The following is a 16,463-nucleotide window of genomic DNA, read 5'->3' on the forward strand; positions in this document are numbered from 1 at the left end:
GGGCAGGGGGTTGGGGTGCGGGAGAGGGTGAGGGGTGCGGGCTCTGGCCGGGAGGCGCTTACCTCAGGCAGCTCCTGAAAGCGACTGGCACAGCCCTCTGGCAGCAGCTCCTAGACCCACAGGCACTGCCCCTGCAGCTCCCATTGATTGCAGTTCCCGACCAATGGGAGCTGCGGAGTCAGCACTCGAGACAGGGGCAACATGCAGAGACCCCTGCCTCCCCCGCTAGGGGCCACAGGGACATGCTGACCACTTCCGGGAGCAGCATGGAGCCAGGGCAGGCAGGAGTCTGCCTTTAAATGTGAAATTTCCCAGTGTTGTAACTGTAGGGGTGCTGACCCAAAAAGGAGTTGTGGGGGGAGGGGTCGTAAGGTTATTGTGTGGGGTTGCGGTACTGCTACCCTGACTTCTGCACTACTGCTGGGGGTGGCGGCGCTGCCTTCAGAGCTGGGCAGCTGGAGAGCAGCGGCTGCTGGCCAGGAGTCCAGCGTGGAAGGCAGAGCTGCTGCCAGCAGCAGCGCAGAAGTAAGGGTGGCATGGTATGGTATTGCCACCTTACTTCTGCGCTGCTCTTTGTCCGCCCAGTTCTGAAGGCCGCAGTGCAGAAGTAAGGGTGGCAATACCATGACCCACCACCCTAAAATAACTTTGTAACCCCCCCTGAAACTCCCTTTTGGGTCAGGACCCCCAATTTGAGAAACGCTGGTCTCCCCTGTGAAATCTGTATAGTATAGGGTAAAAGCACACAAAAGACCAGATTTCACGGTCTGTGGTGTGTTTTTCATGACCATGAATTTGGTAGGGCCCTATTCATGAGTGGCTGGGAGCTTGTTCATGTAACTCAGTTGGGTGTGTCTCTACCTGTGGATGGCTGTGTAAGTGCAGTACTGTCAGAGGCTTGTAGCTTGACATTAGCATCACTGTGTGAGAGACAACCAGGTTGGTGGGTTTGAGGGCTCAGTGGTCCACAGTCCAGGCTGCACCCTGGGGACCCCGTCACACTCCCATCGTAGCGTTTAAAGTTCTTCCATTTCTGTAGAAGCACTTGTAAAATTTGTCAATATTTAGTTGTCTGCCTTCATGTGGTGTAATTGAATGAGACTCTATTTCACTTGACTGTTACTCTTCAGCTTCTGCCTGTACTTTATCAACTTCTATCCTCTCCTCTTTACTAGGATATAGAGAATCCCCATTAATAAATCCTTCCCTACGGGATGTCTCTATCTGAACCATGTGCTCCTCCGCACCTGCCAGCTTCCCCCCAGCTCTTAGTTTAAAAAGTCCCCTATGAAGTTTTTAATTTTACATACCAGCAATCTGGTTCCATTTTGGTGTAGGTGGAGCCCTTCCTTCCTGTATAGGCTCCTCCTTTCCCACAATGTTCCCCAGTTCCTAATAAAACCTAAATCTCTCCTCCCAACACCATCGTCTCATCCACACATTGAGACTCTGCAGTTCTGCCTATCTAACTGGCCCACGCACGGAACGGAAAGCATTTCAGAGAATGCCACCATGGAGGTACTGAACTTTAATCTGTTACCTACCCCAGAATCTCTCTCCTCTCTTTCTCTATGTTACTGGTACCCACATGTACCATGACCACTGGCTCCTACCCAGCACTGCACATAAGTCTGTCTAGATATCTCAAGAGGTCTGCAACCTTAGCACCCAGGAGCCAATTCACCATGCGGTTCTCTCAGTCATCACAAACCCAACGATCTATATTTCTAATAACTGAATCCCCCATAACTATTATCTTTCTCTTCCTAATAACTGTGGTCCCCTCCCCTGGAAGGGTATCCTCAGGGCCAGAGGACACCACGACATCATCTGGAAGGAGAATCCCAACTAAAGGATTGTTTCCCTCTCTCCCAGCTTGATGTTGTCCATCCCTGAGACTTTCATCCTCCTCAACATCATAGAGGTGGTCAGACCTTATTGTCTCCCTTCACTCCTCCCGTTCAGCCACCCTGGTCAACAGCCCATGCTCAGTCTCTGAGGGCCAGGAGCTGCTTGCACCAAATGCACACATACGCCACCTGCCCACAAGGCAAGTAATCAGACGTGCTGCATTCGGTGCAATAAACTGGATAGTCCCCCCTCTGCTGCTGGACTTCTGCCGCATTAGTTTTACTCTTGCAGCTTTTTTGTTTGTTCTTTGTGTGTATGTCTGCGGGGTTTGGGGGGTTGTTTGTTTTTTTGGTTGGTTGGGTTTTTTGAGGGGGGGGCGTTTATTGGCCTAGGTTTAGAGAATGTTTATCAGTGTATCTGGCGCTCACGTGCCCTCTCTAAACACCTTTGCAGAACAGCCCTGTCTGCTGATCCTGTTCACTAGCTCTCTGGTCGCTTACAAGCTGGCTTTTTAAACCCCCGTTCTCACTGAGTTAGCCCTGCTCTCTTGTCAAGGGAACCTAAAGGGATTAGGGATCAAAGGATGGAGCTTTAACTTCTGTTTCAGTTCTAATTTTTCTTGAGATTTCTCTTTTTTTAAATGAAAGGCTCTTCTCAGAGTTTACTCCTTCATGTGCCTCTCAGAGTCCTCCCTTTCTTTTGTCTTTAGTATTTATTTGAAAGTATTGAACAAGATCACTTCTAATTGCTGCTATTCTATTGTTGTTCTGGGCAACATTCTCTACCCACGGGACCTCAACCCTGACCCGTGGGAGGAGATGTCCTCTGACGTTTATGTTACATGGGGAGGATTTCTACAGAGCCCCTATGAGCCCCTCCCCATCCCCTTTCTTTTCTCCAATATTCCCCACCCCCAAGATCCCCCACACTGCAGTATGGCCCTTGTAAAGGCCTTAATCTATGTTTGCCCCAATTAAACTGAACTGCAGAATATTTTCTTTTTACAATTAGCTTAGTTACTCCTCAATTGTTCATTCTGGATGGCTCTCAATAAAACTCTTTCAGTTACAAATCTTCGGGTTACTCCTCATGTCTCGGAGTTCTCTTGTTCAGCTCTATTTCTCTCAGGGACAGCATGTTATCTGGAGGCTTTTCTTTTCCTGCCCTCCTATTTGCTACACATTTTTCAGTAGTTCATCATTAGTTTCTGCCCGGGGAGAATCTTCATGCACCTGAGAGCTTTGACTTTCTAGCTCAAGCAGCTGGATTGTAGCTTCCCTTCTTTAAAGACTTTTCTGGCACAAGGTGGATTTTGGAAGTTGGCAGGGCCGGCTCCAGGCACCAAGCACCCAAGCTGGTGCTTGGGGCGGCACCTGGAGGGGGGCGACGCGGCGCTCTGGCCGCCGGGGGGAGAGCCGAGCCGAGCCCCAGCCGGGGCTCGCCGCCCTCTCGCGGCCCTGCCCCCGGCGCTCTGGCCGCCGGGGGGGAGACCGGAGCCGCCGCCGGGGCTCGCGGCCCTGCCCCCGGCGCTCTGGCCTCCGGGGGAGGGGCGGGAGAGCCGAGCCCCCGCTGGGGCTCGGCGCTCTGGCCGCCGGGGGGGAGACCGGAGCCGCCGCCGGGGCTCGCCGCCCTCCCCCAGGGGCTCCGGCCGCCCCCCCCGGCAAAAAAGCCTGGGGCGGCAAAAAAGCCAGAGCCGGCCCTGGAAGTTGGATGAGCATTTCAGCTGAAATCCCCAGCTACCCTGAATTCCTGGCTTCTGAGTGCTGCTGTCGTTACATCCCACTGTAGCAGCTAACGGCTCCCCACCCACCCTGATGCGCACACACGGATACACACATGTACTCTTCCTTGCTGGGTATTTTAACATATTTTTCTTCGGGTATTCGTCCTCTAGAACTTTGCACTCTGCTTTTTGGCAGGGTTAAGAGTTCTCAAACTCAAGAGTTCAAAAATTATGAGTCAGGGCCCCAAAAATCATGAGACCGGCTGTGAAATCACAAGAATTTTTAAAATAGTAAATGTGGGGTCTTTTTCTTTGCCTTCTGGATATTGGGCCATTAGGGTTCAGGTTTCTTAGCTCTTCCTGCCACCATGCGAGCTAGAAACTCTTTTAAAAAAAATGAAAGCAGAGATTCTCATGACTCCAGGAGCTGGGGATTTAGGGAAAACTCCCAGTATGATGACTCACCTGATAAAATCGTGTGAGATGGCAACACTGGGTTAAGTGGGTCTAAGGGGGAACGATGGAGGCAGATTATTCTGCTCTCCACTCAGGCTTCAGGCAGCCATTTTAGGGTACAGCTACACTTTGAGCTGATGGGTGATTCCCAGCTCAAGGAGACGCACCCATGCTAGCGCTGATGGAGCCAGCATGCTAAAAATAGAGTAGCTAGCTGCGCCGAGTACCTACCCATCTGTGACACTAGGCAGCTAGCCTCTGCCTGCGCCTGCGCCACTGTGGCTGCGTCTCTTTTTAGCACGTTAGCTCGATCAGAACTAGCCGCGTGCTGGGAATTACTCCTCCACCCAGAAATGCAGACCTAATGGCCTGCTGTTTCCTTCCTTTGTTCACTTTGGTCATAATGTGCCCAGCCTAGAGATGGCACAGGGGTTACTGATGGTGGAGGACGTGTGCCATGGGGCCCCTGAGCTACCCGACCTCTGGCAAAACTCTGAGCTCCCTTCCTACTATTTGAATGGAAAGAATGTATTTTAAATGAATTGACAGTGCTTACCAATGGGAGAGGAAATCCAGAATAACGGATGTCTTCTGTCCAGCCACGAGGGATTGAAACCCCATCCTCATACTCTTGAGGCAGCCATCGGCTATAGGCTCTGTTTGAAGCCCCTAAGGTAGGGCTTCTCCTGGGAGATGGAATGAAAGAATCCGTATTTACAATACAGCAAGTTATACCATCAACATCATCATCATTATAGAGCCCAGGAGCCCCAGTCCTGGGCCAGAACGTTGTGCTAGGCACTGTACGGACAGAACAAAAAGACAGTCCCTGCTCCAAGGAGACGACAGTCTACAAACAAGACAAGAGACCCCAAGTGGACACAGACAGGCCAATGGGGGAGCACAAGGAAACAATACCGGGCAGCATGACAAGCAGGGGCCTCAGCACACCAGCTGCCTAACCATTGCTGACTGTTTTGTAGGCGTCACTGCACAGGGGCGTGTTAAGGAGGAAATGAGGTGGCATTGCCAGTGCTTCTGGGAGCTCCTGCCATGGGTGAGGGGCAGTGTGGGACAAAGCACAAAGGGGCTTGTCTGAGAACGTAATGAAGGAGGGCACAGCTGACAGATGAGGGCAGGAGTCGATAGATTGCAAATGGTTCAGTGACACCCTGACACACGGCATGCACGAGGACAGACTAGACTAGGAGCAGAAATCTGACCTCTCTTTTGGCTTGGGGGTGACTTTCACTCTAGGGGTTTCCTAGGAACCAGCTTGATTGTGAGGCTTGAGCCAGCCGGCAAGGAGGAAATTCTTGCTACTGAGCCAGAGCCTGGCACAGAGCCAGCAGTGTAACGGGCTCTTCAATGAGCTGAATTAACAAGAGTGTGTAGACACCAAATGCATGGTCAGGCTCACCACCCCTGGCAGGAATTTTCCCCTGTGTACCCTGTGAGATTTCACTGGAACAGGCCTGGCTAGTGACTTAGGAACATAAAAGCATAAGAACAGCCATACTGGCTCAAAGCAAAGGTCCATCAAGTCCAGTATTGTGTTTTCCAACAGTGGCCAACGCCAGGAACTTCAGAGGGAATGAACAGAACAGGCAATCATAGAGTGTCGCCCATTCCCAGGTTCTGGCAAACAGAGGCTAGGGACACCATCCCTGCCCATCCTGGCTAATAGTCATTGATGGACCTATCCTCCATGAATGTATCTAGTTCTTTTTTGAATCCTTTTATAGTCTTGGCCTTCACAACATCCTCTGGCAAGGAGTTCCACGGGTTGACTGTGCGTTGTGTGAAGAAATACTTCCTTTTGTTTGTTTTAAACCTGCTGCCTATTAATTTCATTTGGTGATCCCTAGTTCATGTGTTCTGAGAAAGAGTAAATAACACTTCCTTATTTACTTTCTCCACACCAGCCGTGATTTTATAGACCTCTATCATGTCCCCCGTTAGTCGTCTCTTTTCCAAGCTGAAAGGTCCTGGTTTTATTAATCTCTCCTCATATGGAAGGTGTTCCATGCCCCTAATTATTTTTGTTGCCCTTTTCTGGACCTTTTCCAATTCAAATATATCTCTTTTGAGAAGGGGCGACTACCTCTGTACGTAGTATTCAAGATGTGGGTGTATCGCGGATTTATATAGAGGCAACATGATATTTTCTGTCTTATTATTTATCCCTTTCTTAATGATTCCCAACATTCTGTTTGCTTTTTTTGGCTGCCGCTGCACATTGAGTGGATGTTTTCAGAGAACTATCCACAGTGACTCCAAGATCTCTGTCTTGAGTGGTAACAGCTAATTTATACCCCATCATTTTATCTGTATATCTGGGATTAGATAGGAACGTATAGCTAGGAAGTTACTCTAGTGTAGGGAGGACCTGCCCTCCTCTCCCTGACAGCTAGCATCACCTGTTGTTGCATTCACCCGTGATCGTTCGGTAAGGGTTTGTTTCATCGCATGGTATATTCATATTTTGCTGGGCACATCCGGTAGCCTTGGAAATCAATTCCAGCTGAGCTGGGCTCAGCACGTCTGCAAGAGAATGCAAAGGAGGTTCAGCAACTTGGTGTGCTGGGACTGGTGCCCCAGAAATGGGGCGAGGGAGGCCACTTGTGCACTCTGTCAAATCACTTCCCCAGCTCACTGCTGCCCTCCCCAGGACGCAGCCTGCTCTGGTCACAGAGCCTCTGTCTGGCCTCACAGTAAAACAGAGCCTGAAGCAGCTGGGCATGTTCCCACAGACAGCACCTGCTGGCTTTCAAACCTCAGCTCTGCAAAACAGGGCAGGAGATGCCAGAGGGAAGGGGAGGACGGTGGTACCAGGGAAGAGTCCCCTTCCCATCCCATCCACAGCTGGACAGTGGTTATACTTGACCCAAATTCCAGAAGAAAGTGGGGGGGGCAGGAAGGTCAGTGTTCCCCTTTCACACCAAGAAGCTGAGTTCTTGAACTACAACCCCTCCCCTGCTGCTAGTCTGCCCAGGGGGTTGTGTCTCGGGGGAGCTATCTGAGTGACGAATGGGGAGACGCTAGCTCTGATATGCACTAGGTGACCACATGTCCCGATTTTATAGGGACAGTCCCGATTTTTGGGTCTTTTTCTTATATAGACTCCTATTACCCCCCACCCCGATTTTTCACACTTGCTGTCTGGTCACCCTAGCACTACCTGACAGAGAGAGCGCGCATTCATGATGCTGTCATAGAATATCAGGGTTGGAAGGGACCTCAGGAGGTCATCTAGTCCAACCCCCTGCTCAAAGCAGGACCAACCTCAACCAAATCCCCAAATTGCCCCCTCAAGGATTGAACTCACAACCCTGGGTTTAGCAGGCCAATGCTCAAACCACTGAGCTATCCCTCCCCCATGTTTCATGGCCTGCCACTGCCTGGCAACAGACACTTGCATGTACCTTGTAGCCACTCATCTTACAGGTGTATCCAATTAAGGCCCAATCTTGCAGGACTGAAGTCAGTGGGAGAATAACTGAGCCCCAAGACACTGGGCAGAGAAAGGGCTCAAGGAGAGGAAGCCAAACTGACTTGCACCCCTGTACCTGTGACATTAAACTTCCCCTTCACAGTCCACTGCAACTTCTTCTTCAGCAGGTTCAGGGTGGTTTCCATGTAATCGGCAGCTCGGATCATGGCCCTGCTTCCCCCCACTGGCTGCTTCATATATTCCAGGATATCTGCAGGGGTGAAGGCTTCGTTCTTCAGTTTCTCTTTTAAACTGAAAGAAAAAAAGTCCTACTGTAGCTCTGGAGCAGAAACAATCCTACAAGTTGCACGGGGCCCCTTCCGCCTTCTGTCCATCCCAGCTCCTTCCACAGTTACAGTAGTTACTATCCTGGCACATGTGTGTGCGGTGCGGGGCTAGCAAACATCTGTGTGCAGGCCAGAGCTGACCAGCAGGATGTATTGCGGCCTATATGATACAGTCGGGTTCTCCGGAATCTCAGCTTTCATTTATAAAGTGTCTCTCAGTCATGGCTGCAGTGCAGACATCACTTTCCCAAAGTGACTTAAGTGTAGCCAAAGCAGCGATGCCTGCCTAAGTCTGCACAGAGCCTACACCATGGCTCCGAGAAGTGATCTCACCTGTTCCTCTCACTGAGATGTCCACTTTAAATACCAGTGATGACACGTCCATGCCAACAATAACTGTTTAATTGCTGACCATTGTAGTGGTTGGATGGGGAGCATGGGAGTGAAGCCCACGGGGAAGAAATTGGGTAAGGCTGCAGGGAAGGCAATGCAGGGAAAGTACAGAAGAATCACAGACAGGATAGGGAGAGAAACGGGAAGGTGGATGGGGAAGGAAGAGAAGCAAAGGGCGGGAATAGCAGAGGCCTAAAGAAGAGCAGATTCTCTCAGTGCTTGATGGATATGACAAATAATACAGATAACAATACAAACCAATCATCGGGCCAGAGAGAGTCACAAGTGTAAGGCCAGAAGGGACCAGCGGATCATCTAGGCTGCCCCCTGCGCATCACAGCCACCCCCAGCCCCTGGACCCGAACCCCAACAATGGCATGAGCAAGACTGACTCTACAGCCCAGTGGTTCAGGCTCCCCGCTAGGAGAGGGGGCAGCCAGGTTCCAGTCTGCCTGCTCCAGTCAGTATTGAATTATCCACACAAAGTGGAGCAGCTACAGCAGGAGAGACAGAGAGCCCTGCCCCAGAATCCCCTGACGGCTAGGGCACTCTCCTATGAGGCAGGAAACGCAGGTTAAGCCCTTTCTTAGGGGGCAGGAATTGACCCTCAGTTTCCTACATCCTGGGAAAGTGTCTAACCACTGAGCTAAAGGGGACACCACAACCCCCTCTGCTGACCATTTTGTGTCAGTTTAGATGTGTGCAGAGTGCATCTACCAGACCAATCCCCCAAGGCAAGATAGGCAGGGGAATCCCTCCTTTGTGAATCCCACCGAGTGTTAGGTGCATGGCAGTGTGAGGAGGTGCTCAGCTGCCAAAATGTTGGTACCTTGTGGACTTTACTGGCAGAAATATCTATCTATGGGCTTTAGGCACCTACATGGCTACACAGAAGCTGAGCAGGGGGGTTGTGAATGCCAGTGGCACCTAATGTTGGACTGAAGAACTTAAAGTGGCAGTTAGATGTGTATGTCCCCCTTGTGAATTCCACCCTTGGAGTCTGGTGTCTCTTTGCTCACACCACGCAGGCTGCTCTCATCCAAAATGGCCACCACTTCTCATGGTTCCCACTGAGAGTGACGCCAAATTGCCTCCAGGGAAGATCGGAGTGGAGAGGAGCAGGTGAAAGGAGGTGGTGTTCATCTTTGCTGTGGGACTCAGAAGAATAAGAGATGGCAGCCATTTTGAGAGGGCAGTTGTTCATAGAATTCTCTGAAGTCGAATATTTTTCTTCAGCCAGTGCTGAAGGGAAAACTTTCAGTTATGAAGAATAATGGCAAAAAATTACCATTAATCCTAAACAAAAATTCTTCAACTGTAGCCTATGGATACAAATTCAGTAAAGTTAATGATATGGAAACTTTGAAGAGTCTTCACAATCCATTAATGAGATTAGATTGGAACAAAAAACTTTATTTATTTATTTTTTATTAATTGTAATGCTGTTTAATTAATAGATTTTCTTGTATATTCTCAGAAAATTCATTTTATTCTCAAAGACTAAGTGCTGTCAGCTTGGGGAGGATATGCAGGATGGTTCATACAGAACAAAATGCTGAATCCCTGTGTTAAGTGTGTTGCCGGCCCAAAGGGCCCCAGGGGGGCAACAGCGGGGTTCATTGCCCGGTGTGCGCCGCACTAATAGACACACCAGGGGTGGAGAAGCAAATCAACTTTATTTAAGAGCTTTGAATAGGCACTAGGAGACCAACATGTCTTAAATTAAGCGCAGCAAATACAAGCAAGTGTTCCTTTTATATTTTAAGCTGGTTTTGTGCAGGCTTTGTTTGGTTTTTTCCCTACCCCTCCCTGCCTGAGCAAGTACAGCAGACACATATTGTGGCTTATTAGAACAGTTCCCATTTGTCTGCTTATGTTTGGCCTTCGCAGGCTAAGACGTAGAGGCTTCTTTTTCCCCCCTTATTTTTTTGCTTTTATTACTACTGTGTTTGTGAGCGAAACTGCAGCCGTCTGCTAGAAAAGCTGACCCTTACATTTTCTGAGAATTTACCGGTAATCCTGAGAATTAGCTTATGAGTTAACATGAATTAAAAACTGGATCCTTTAAGAAATTTACCATCTAAGTCAATCTTTTCTTTGTCACAAAATAAGTATTAGTGATTGTTGCATAAATTGTTATGGTTATACTGGGTCCAGATAAGATCAGGGCAACAGCTCAGCTAACTCTAAGTGCAAGCAATGTGACATCAGAGGTAATTTAACTAATGCTCAACCTTCTTCTACAGCTCATTTGTGTGCAACAATTCTGTTGGTTGTAAATAAGACAGGTATGAAGGAGATTGGATATATCAAGAGTTCTCATTGGTGGATTACATGGCACAACTGCCACTCCTTTTAAAGGTCCCGTAGCCCCATAGTGGCTTGGTCATCAGAGCTTGAAAATTTCCCATTGGCTCCACTGCACACAGAGGCAGCACTGCCAGAGGAACTGAGGCTGGAGCACAGGGCAGAGCTATGGGGACTCAGGAACTGGTCTCTCCCAGCCTCCCTTCATGTAGCACCAGTCTCGCTAACACAGACCAACAAAGCCACTGCAAAGTAAGGGACAGATTCACCACTGTGCTTCGGCTGCTTTGTACTGCTCTTGTGAAGGGAAAAATAAAAGCCCCTTAACGTTTCCTTAAAAAATCCACGTCCTCCAATCTGGAACCACAAACATTAAATGTCTTAATCATAATCCGGAATCTGTAATTGTATGGTTATTGCCTGGCCTCACTACTCACCACTCCCAAAACCTCACCATGTCTGGATTTCTTTTAAGCATCATTTTAATTCTGAATCTCCCGGGTTTGGAATGTTGGATATAGACTCACGACCACCCTGAAATGTTCTTTCCCCTAAATTACTGTTACATATTCTCTATCTCAGTGGTTCCCAAACTGGGGTTCGTGAACCCCTGGGGGTTCACAAAGTGTTACAGGGAGTTCTTGGGAAAAAATTCCCTAATGGCGGACAGAGCTGTCCATAGGGACCCCGGGCAGCATGGGGCAAGCAGTCCGGAGCCTCTGGACTTCCAAGAGCTAAGCAGATCAAAGCAAACATATCTATCACACTGAGGAGATTTAAACTTCAAAACTCCTTATAAGAAATGGAAAGGGAGGTGGATATTTTTTGCTGTTTTTAAAATAAATAGGCAGCTAGTATTGTTTTTAAAATTATTATGAAGAACAAGTTTAAGCTTTGTTGTAACGTGCGTTGTTTGCCTGGACTGCTCAAGACCTGAATGCTTGTGTAGGAGGAACTCTGAGCTGGTTTCTTAAATATCTTTATGCTGTTTCACATCTGATACTCCTTGATGAAACATAGGAACCTTGTCTTATAACAGACTTATTCAAAGTGATACAAGCTACGAAAGTGAGATCTTGGAAAAGTGTTGCCGTTTTCATAATGTAAAATAAAAATAAATAAATATAAAAATACTCTAATGATAAATAATAAATAGTGTGTAATAAAATGTGTTTTTATGATATGCTTATATTTCCAAGATCACTACTTTTTATAATTTACACTCAGGTAAAGGAGAAAATCCCTGGAAATATTCATTTTTAGGAGGGGGTTCGTGAGACTTGACATTTTAGTGAAAGGGGTTCACGGGTTGTTAAAGTTTGGGAACCACTGCTCTATCTTAACTATATTTAAACAACCTGATTCGTTCAGATGTGCCGATTCCCAACATTTTCAATGTGTGTTAATGATGTGGAAAGTTTGCAGGGTTGAATAAGCTGTTTGGAAGCTAGATGTGGCCCAGGAATACCTGGGACTCCAAAAAAGTGATTTATTGACATTTAGCTGAAAACCCTCCGACGATTCACTCTTTGCTCCCAGATTAAGCGTTGTAAATTGGGGGAGATGAAAAACTGAACCCAACCTTGACTGTGGAGTAGCTGCCGACAGTTCCATAGCAATTATGTCAGAGCACAGGTAGCCATGAGGCTCACAGGCAGGACTTGCATACACAAGAGGCCCGTGGGGACGGACTGTCTCTGTCCCTCCATCTCTTTTACTGTCATTTTCCACTAAGGACTGTTAAATGCCACCTTAGTGACACCCCTTCTGTAGCCCTGCTAGAGAATGTCACCAATCGCAGATTAGGGCTCAGGCATTGTTCTACTTGCAAGAGAGCCTTGGACTAGGGTCAGATATTGGACTGCAGTTTATTACATACGGAGAATTACCCTGGGACAGATTTTGACACCTGTGCTCAGGATGAGTCGCACCTTACGCTGCAAATAGTGACACTGAAATCAATGAAGCTACCTACTCATGGAGCAGGGTGCTAGTCACCACGCAGAAGCGTATGAGAGGCTGACCCCCGGTTAACAGGGAACTCACCGGTTCCGGGTGTACTTATATGCTGCATCCACCATCCGCTTGGCTTCATCAACACTGCTCAGAAGGGACGGCGCCGACAGCATCCCCGAGATATCTAGTCCAAAGAGAAGAAGGAGGAGGACATGAGGACAACTCCTTCCCACAAGTTCACTGCACAAATCAGGATTTGCTGTATATACTGGAGCAAGTCTCTGCCCATCACAAGTTGAATCTGCCCTGAGGCTCACTATCTGGCCTCTGTCCCTCTCTCCTCATATCATATACCCACTGTTACAGCTATTCAATAGCCACAGAGCTTGGACATTCAGAGACTAGGTTTTCTTTGTACTATTAGCTCTCCCACATAGTACATAGTGCGTCAAATTCTACCCTAAATTACTGACATGTGCTATGAAACTTGACTCCAGTTTAACGTAGCTTTTGACTGAGAATTGCCTTGTTCTCTTTGCACTATTATCTCTCCCACATGGTACCTATTGGGGCAGGTTCTGCCTAGTTGCTTCTATGTGCCCTAGCTGAACTGAAGAGCTCTGTGTAGCTTGAAAGCTTGTCTCTTTTACCAACAGATACGGCTCCACTAAAAGACATTATCTCATCCACCTTGTCTCTCTAGCTGAAACGGGCAGTTCTAGACCAGAATGGGTTTGGATTTCTTTTAAGTTTAATCTTTACTCTGAATTTCTTGGGTTCATAACAATTGTTTATGGGATAGTTACAACATCCCTGTTATGTTGGTTATCCTAGATTACTGATACGTGTTCTGAAACTTGATTTCAGTTTAATGTCGCTTTTGTCTGAGAATTGCCTTGATTTTTTAAAAAAATTATTTTCCATATATGAACAGTAAACACAAAACCCAACCAGAATGCCACTATGTGATATGACTAGTGGTTTGAAGAAGCTGTATCAATCTTTTATTTTCATTTGCTTTTCATTTTTATGGCCAGATCTACTGGTTCAGGCTAACTTTTTTCTGCCCCTTGGAAGCAGCACAAAGCAGCCAGAATACCGGCATGGAAGTTGGGTTTACAGCTGCTTTGCATCTCCACAGTATAGCAAAGCAGTTGGGATACACCTTCCCCGCCCTCTTTCCCCTGAAGACACATTCTGGTTTCCACCTCCCTCCTGCAATCCCCTGTGTACCACTACACATGCCTTCCTCCTCCCCCTCCCCCAAATAGGTCTGGTGCAATGGGTAGTTTCTGAAATGAAAGGTACAGAGCTAATGGTCGTCTTTCCCATTATTCTTCATCGCTGAAAGTCTGGAAGAACAATGAGAGAAGACAGACCTTTTGCAAAAGGGCAAGTCATAGTGACTTTCTCTGAAAAAAATTATTATTATTCAGCCTCTGCCAAAGAAGAAACTTTCAGTTATGAAGAAAAATGAAGAATTCACAATTTATGCTAAAAATTATTTGTGGCATTACGACCCATATTCTTCATAGTATTATGATGATGATATGAGCACAGCATAATTATGATGTATTTTGTAAAAGATAAGGCATGTGAGATATCATTGAAGAGGTTATGATTTACTGAATATGATTATCCTGTTTGTATGAATGTATCATTCTGGTATTTGAAATCAGGAATATTGTCTATGCATGGATTGAACAGCCAGCATGGATTTGTAAAGAACAAATCGTGTCAAACCAATCTGATAGCTTTCTTTGATAGGATAACGAGCCTCATGGATAAGGGAGAAGCTGTGGATGTGGTATACCTAGACTTTAGTAAGGCATTTGATACGGTCTCGTATGATATTCTTATCGATAAACTAGGCAAATACAACTTAGATGGGGCTACTATAAGGTGGGTGCATAACTGGCTGGATAACCGTACTCAGAGAGTTGTTATTAATGGTTCCCAATCCTGCTGGAAAGGCATAACAAGTGGGATTCCACAGGGGTCTGTTTTGGGACCAGCTCTGTCATTAACGACTTAGATATTGGCATAGAAAATACGCTTATTAAGTTTGCAGATGATACCAAACTGGGAGGGATTGCAACTGCTTTGGAGGACAGGGTCATAATTCAAAATGATCTGGACAAATTGGAGAAATGGTCTGAGGTAAACAGGATGAAGTTTAATAAAGACAAATACAAAGTGCTCCACTTAGGAAGGAACAATCAGTTTCACACATACAGAATGGGAAGAGACTGTCTAGGAAGGAGTACGGCAGAAAGTAATCTAGGGGTTATTGTGGACTACAAGCTAAATATGAGTCAACAGTGTGATGCTGTTGCAAAAAAAGCAAACATGATTCTGGGACATATTAACAAGTGTGTTGTGAGTAAGACACGAGAAGTCATTCTTCCGCTCTACTCTGCGCTGGTTAGGCCTCAACTGGAGTATTGTGTCCAGTTCTGGGCACCGCATTTCAAGAAAGATGTGGATAAATTGGAGAGGGTCCAGAGAAGAGCAACAAGAATGATTAAAGGTCTTGAGAACATGACCTATGAAGGAAGGCTGAAAGAATTGGGTTTGTTTAGTTTGGAAAAGAGAAGACTGAGAGGGGACATGATAGCAGTTTTCAGGTATCTAAAAGGGTGTCATAAGGAGGAGGGAGAAAACTTGTTCACCTTAGCCTCTAAGGATAGAACAAGAAGCAATGGGCTTAAACTGCAGCAAGGGAGGTTTAGGTTGGACATTAGGAAAAAGTTCCTAATTGTCAGGGTGGTTAAACACTGGAATAAACTGCCTAGGGAGGTTGTGGAATCTCCATCTCTGGAGATATTTAAGAGTAGGTTAGATAAATGTCTATCAGGGATGGTCTAGAAAGTATTTGGTCCTGCCATGAGGGCAGGGGACTGGACTCGATGACCTCTTGAAGTCCCTTCCAGTCCTAGAATCTATGAATCTATTAATCTGTCATAAATGTGTTTACACCTGGGGAACACCCACTAGGCAGAATGCAATCAGTCTAGATGGCTGGCTGGGAAGGGCCACTAAGGAAAACACTAGGTCTTAGAAGATGCTAATCTCCCACAGGGGAGCTTTCATGGGGAGCCTTCCTGAGGACACTACAAACAGCCTCTGATTCATGGCTGCTATGGCCTTACAGAGACATGTGACCAAGTCACCTGGTACCGGACTCCATCATAGAATACCAGTGTTTTTCCACTGAAAGGCGTGGGAACTAAAGTTGGAGACAAAGGGTTCCCGCCATTTGCAAAAACTATTTAAGGCAGAGAAGTGACATCATCAGGGTTCTTCTTGGACTCCCCGCCCAAAGGAGACTGCTGGAAACATCTGAGGAACAAGGACTGGAACTGGGAAGAAGGGCTGGACCCACGCTAGAGGGGTTTCTAGCCTGTGAAAGGAATAACGGGTTGCCCTCAAGACTCTGCAAACTGCCTAACTCAACAATTAGGGTGAGAATTTGCTACTCATATCCAATTTCTTTAGTATATTAATCTTAGATTGCGCTTTTGTTTATATGCAAGGTAATCTGCTTTGATCTGTTTGCTATCCCTTATAATCACTTAAAATCTATCTTTTGTAGTTAATAAACTTGTTTTTGTTTTGTCTAAAACCAGCATGTGGACATTATAACCTGGGGCAGAAGGCTTTTGCATCTCTCTCCACGTTGAGAGAGAGGGCGAATTTCATGAGCTTACAGTTCTCGGTGCAGTTCTCTGTGCAGCACAAGACGGTATAATTTTGGGTTTACCCTCCAGAGGGGGGGTGCCTGAGAAGCTGGTCAGTACCCTGGCTGTATAGCCTTTCCGTGCAGTGGCTGGTCAGAAAGCCTGTGTGCATGTTACACCAGCTGGGTGTGTCCCTACTTGTGTTTGTGCTGGGTGTGTCCCTGGGCATGTCCCTACCTGTGTGTGTGCTGGGTGTGTCCCTGGGCGTGTCCCTACCTGTGTGTGTGCTGGGTGTGTCCCCGGGTGTGTCTCTACCT

At 47.1% G+C, this 16,463-nt stretch overlaps 1 protein-coding gene across 1 annotated transcript in view; it reads right to left on the reverse strand.

Moving 5' to 3' along the window:
- The window catches only part of MPO (myeloperoxidase), a 53,081-nt gene that overhangs the window by 34,303 nt on the left and 2,315 nt on the right, over positions 1–16,463 (reverse strand). Inside the window, exons 2-5 of the mRNA XM_026658515.1 lie at positions 12,557–12,650; positions 7,600–7,775; positions 6,451–6,574; positions 4,587–4,716 (exon numbers count right to left, since the gene is read on the reverse strand). Of these exons, the coding sequence (XP_026514300.1) occupies positions 4,587–4,716; positions 6,451–6,574; positions 7,600–7,775; positions 12,557–12,650 (524 nt within the window). The remainder of the gene's footprint in view (positions 1–4,586; positions 4,717–6,450; positions 6,575–7,599; positions 7,776–12,556; positions 12,651–16,463) is intronic.

The sequence above is a fragment of the Terrapene carolina genome, unplaced genomic scaffold (genome assembly GCF_002925995.2).
Source record: "Terrapene carolina triunguis isolate 2854851 unplaced genomic scaffold, T_m_triunguis-2.0 Scaffold454, whole genome shotgun sequence".
Taxonomy (NCBI): Eukaryota; Metazoa; Chordata; order Testudines; family Emydidae; genus Terrapene; species Terrapene triunguis.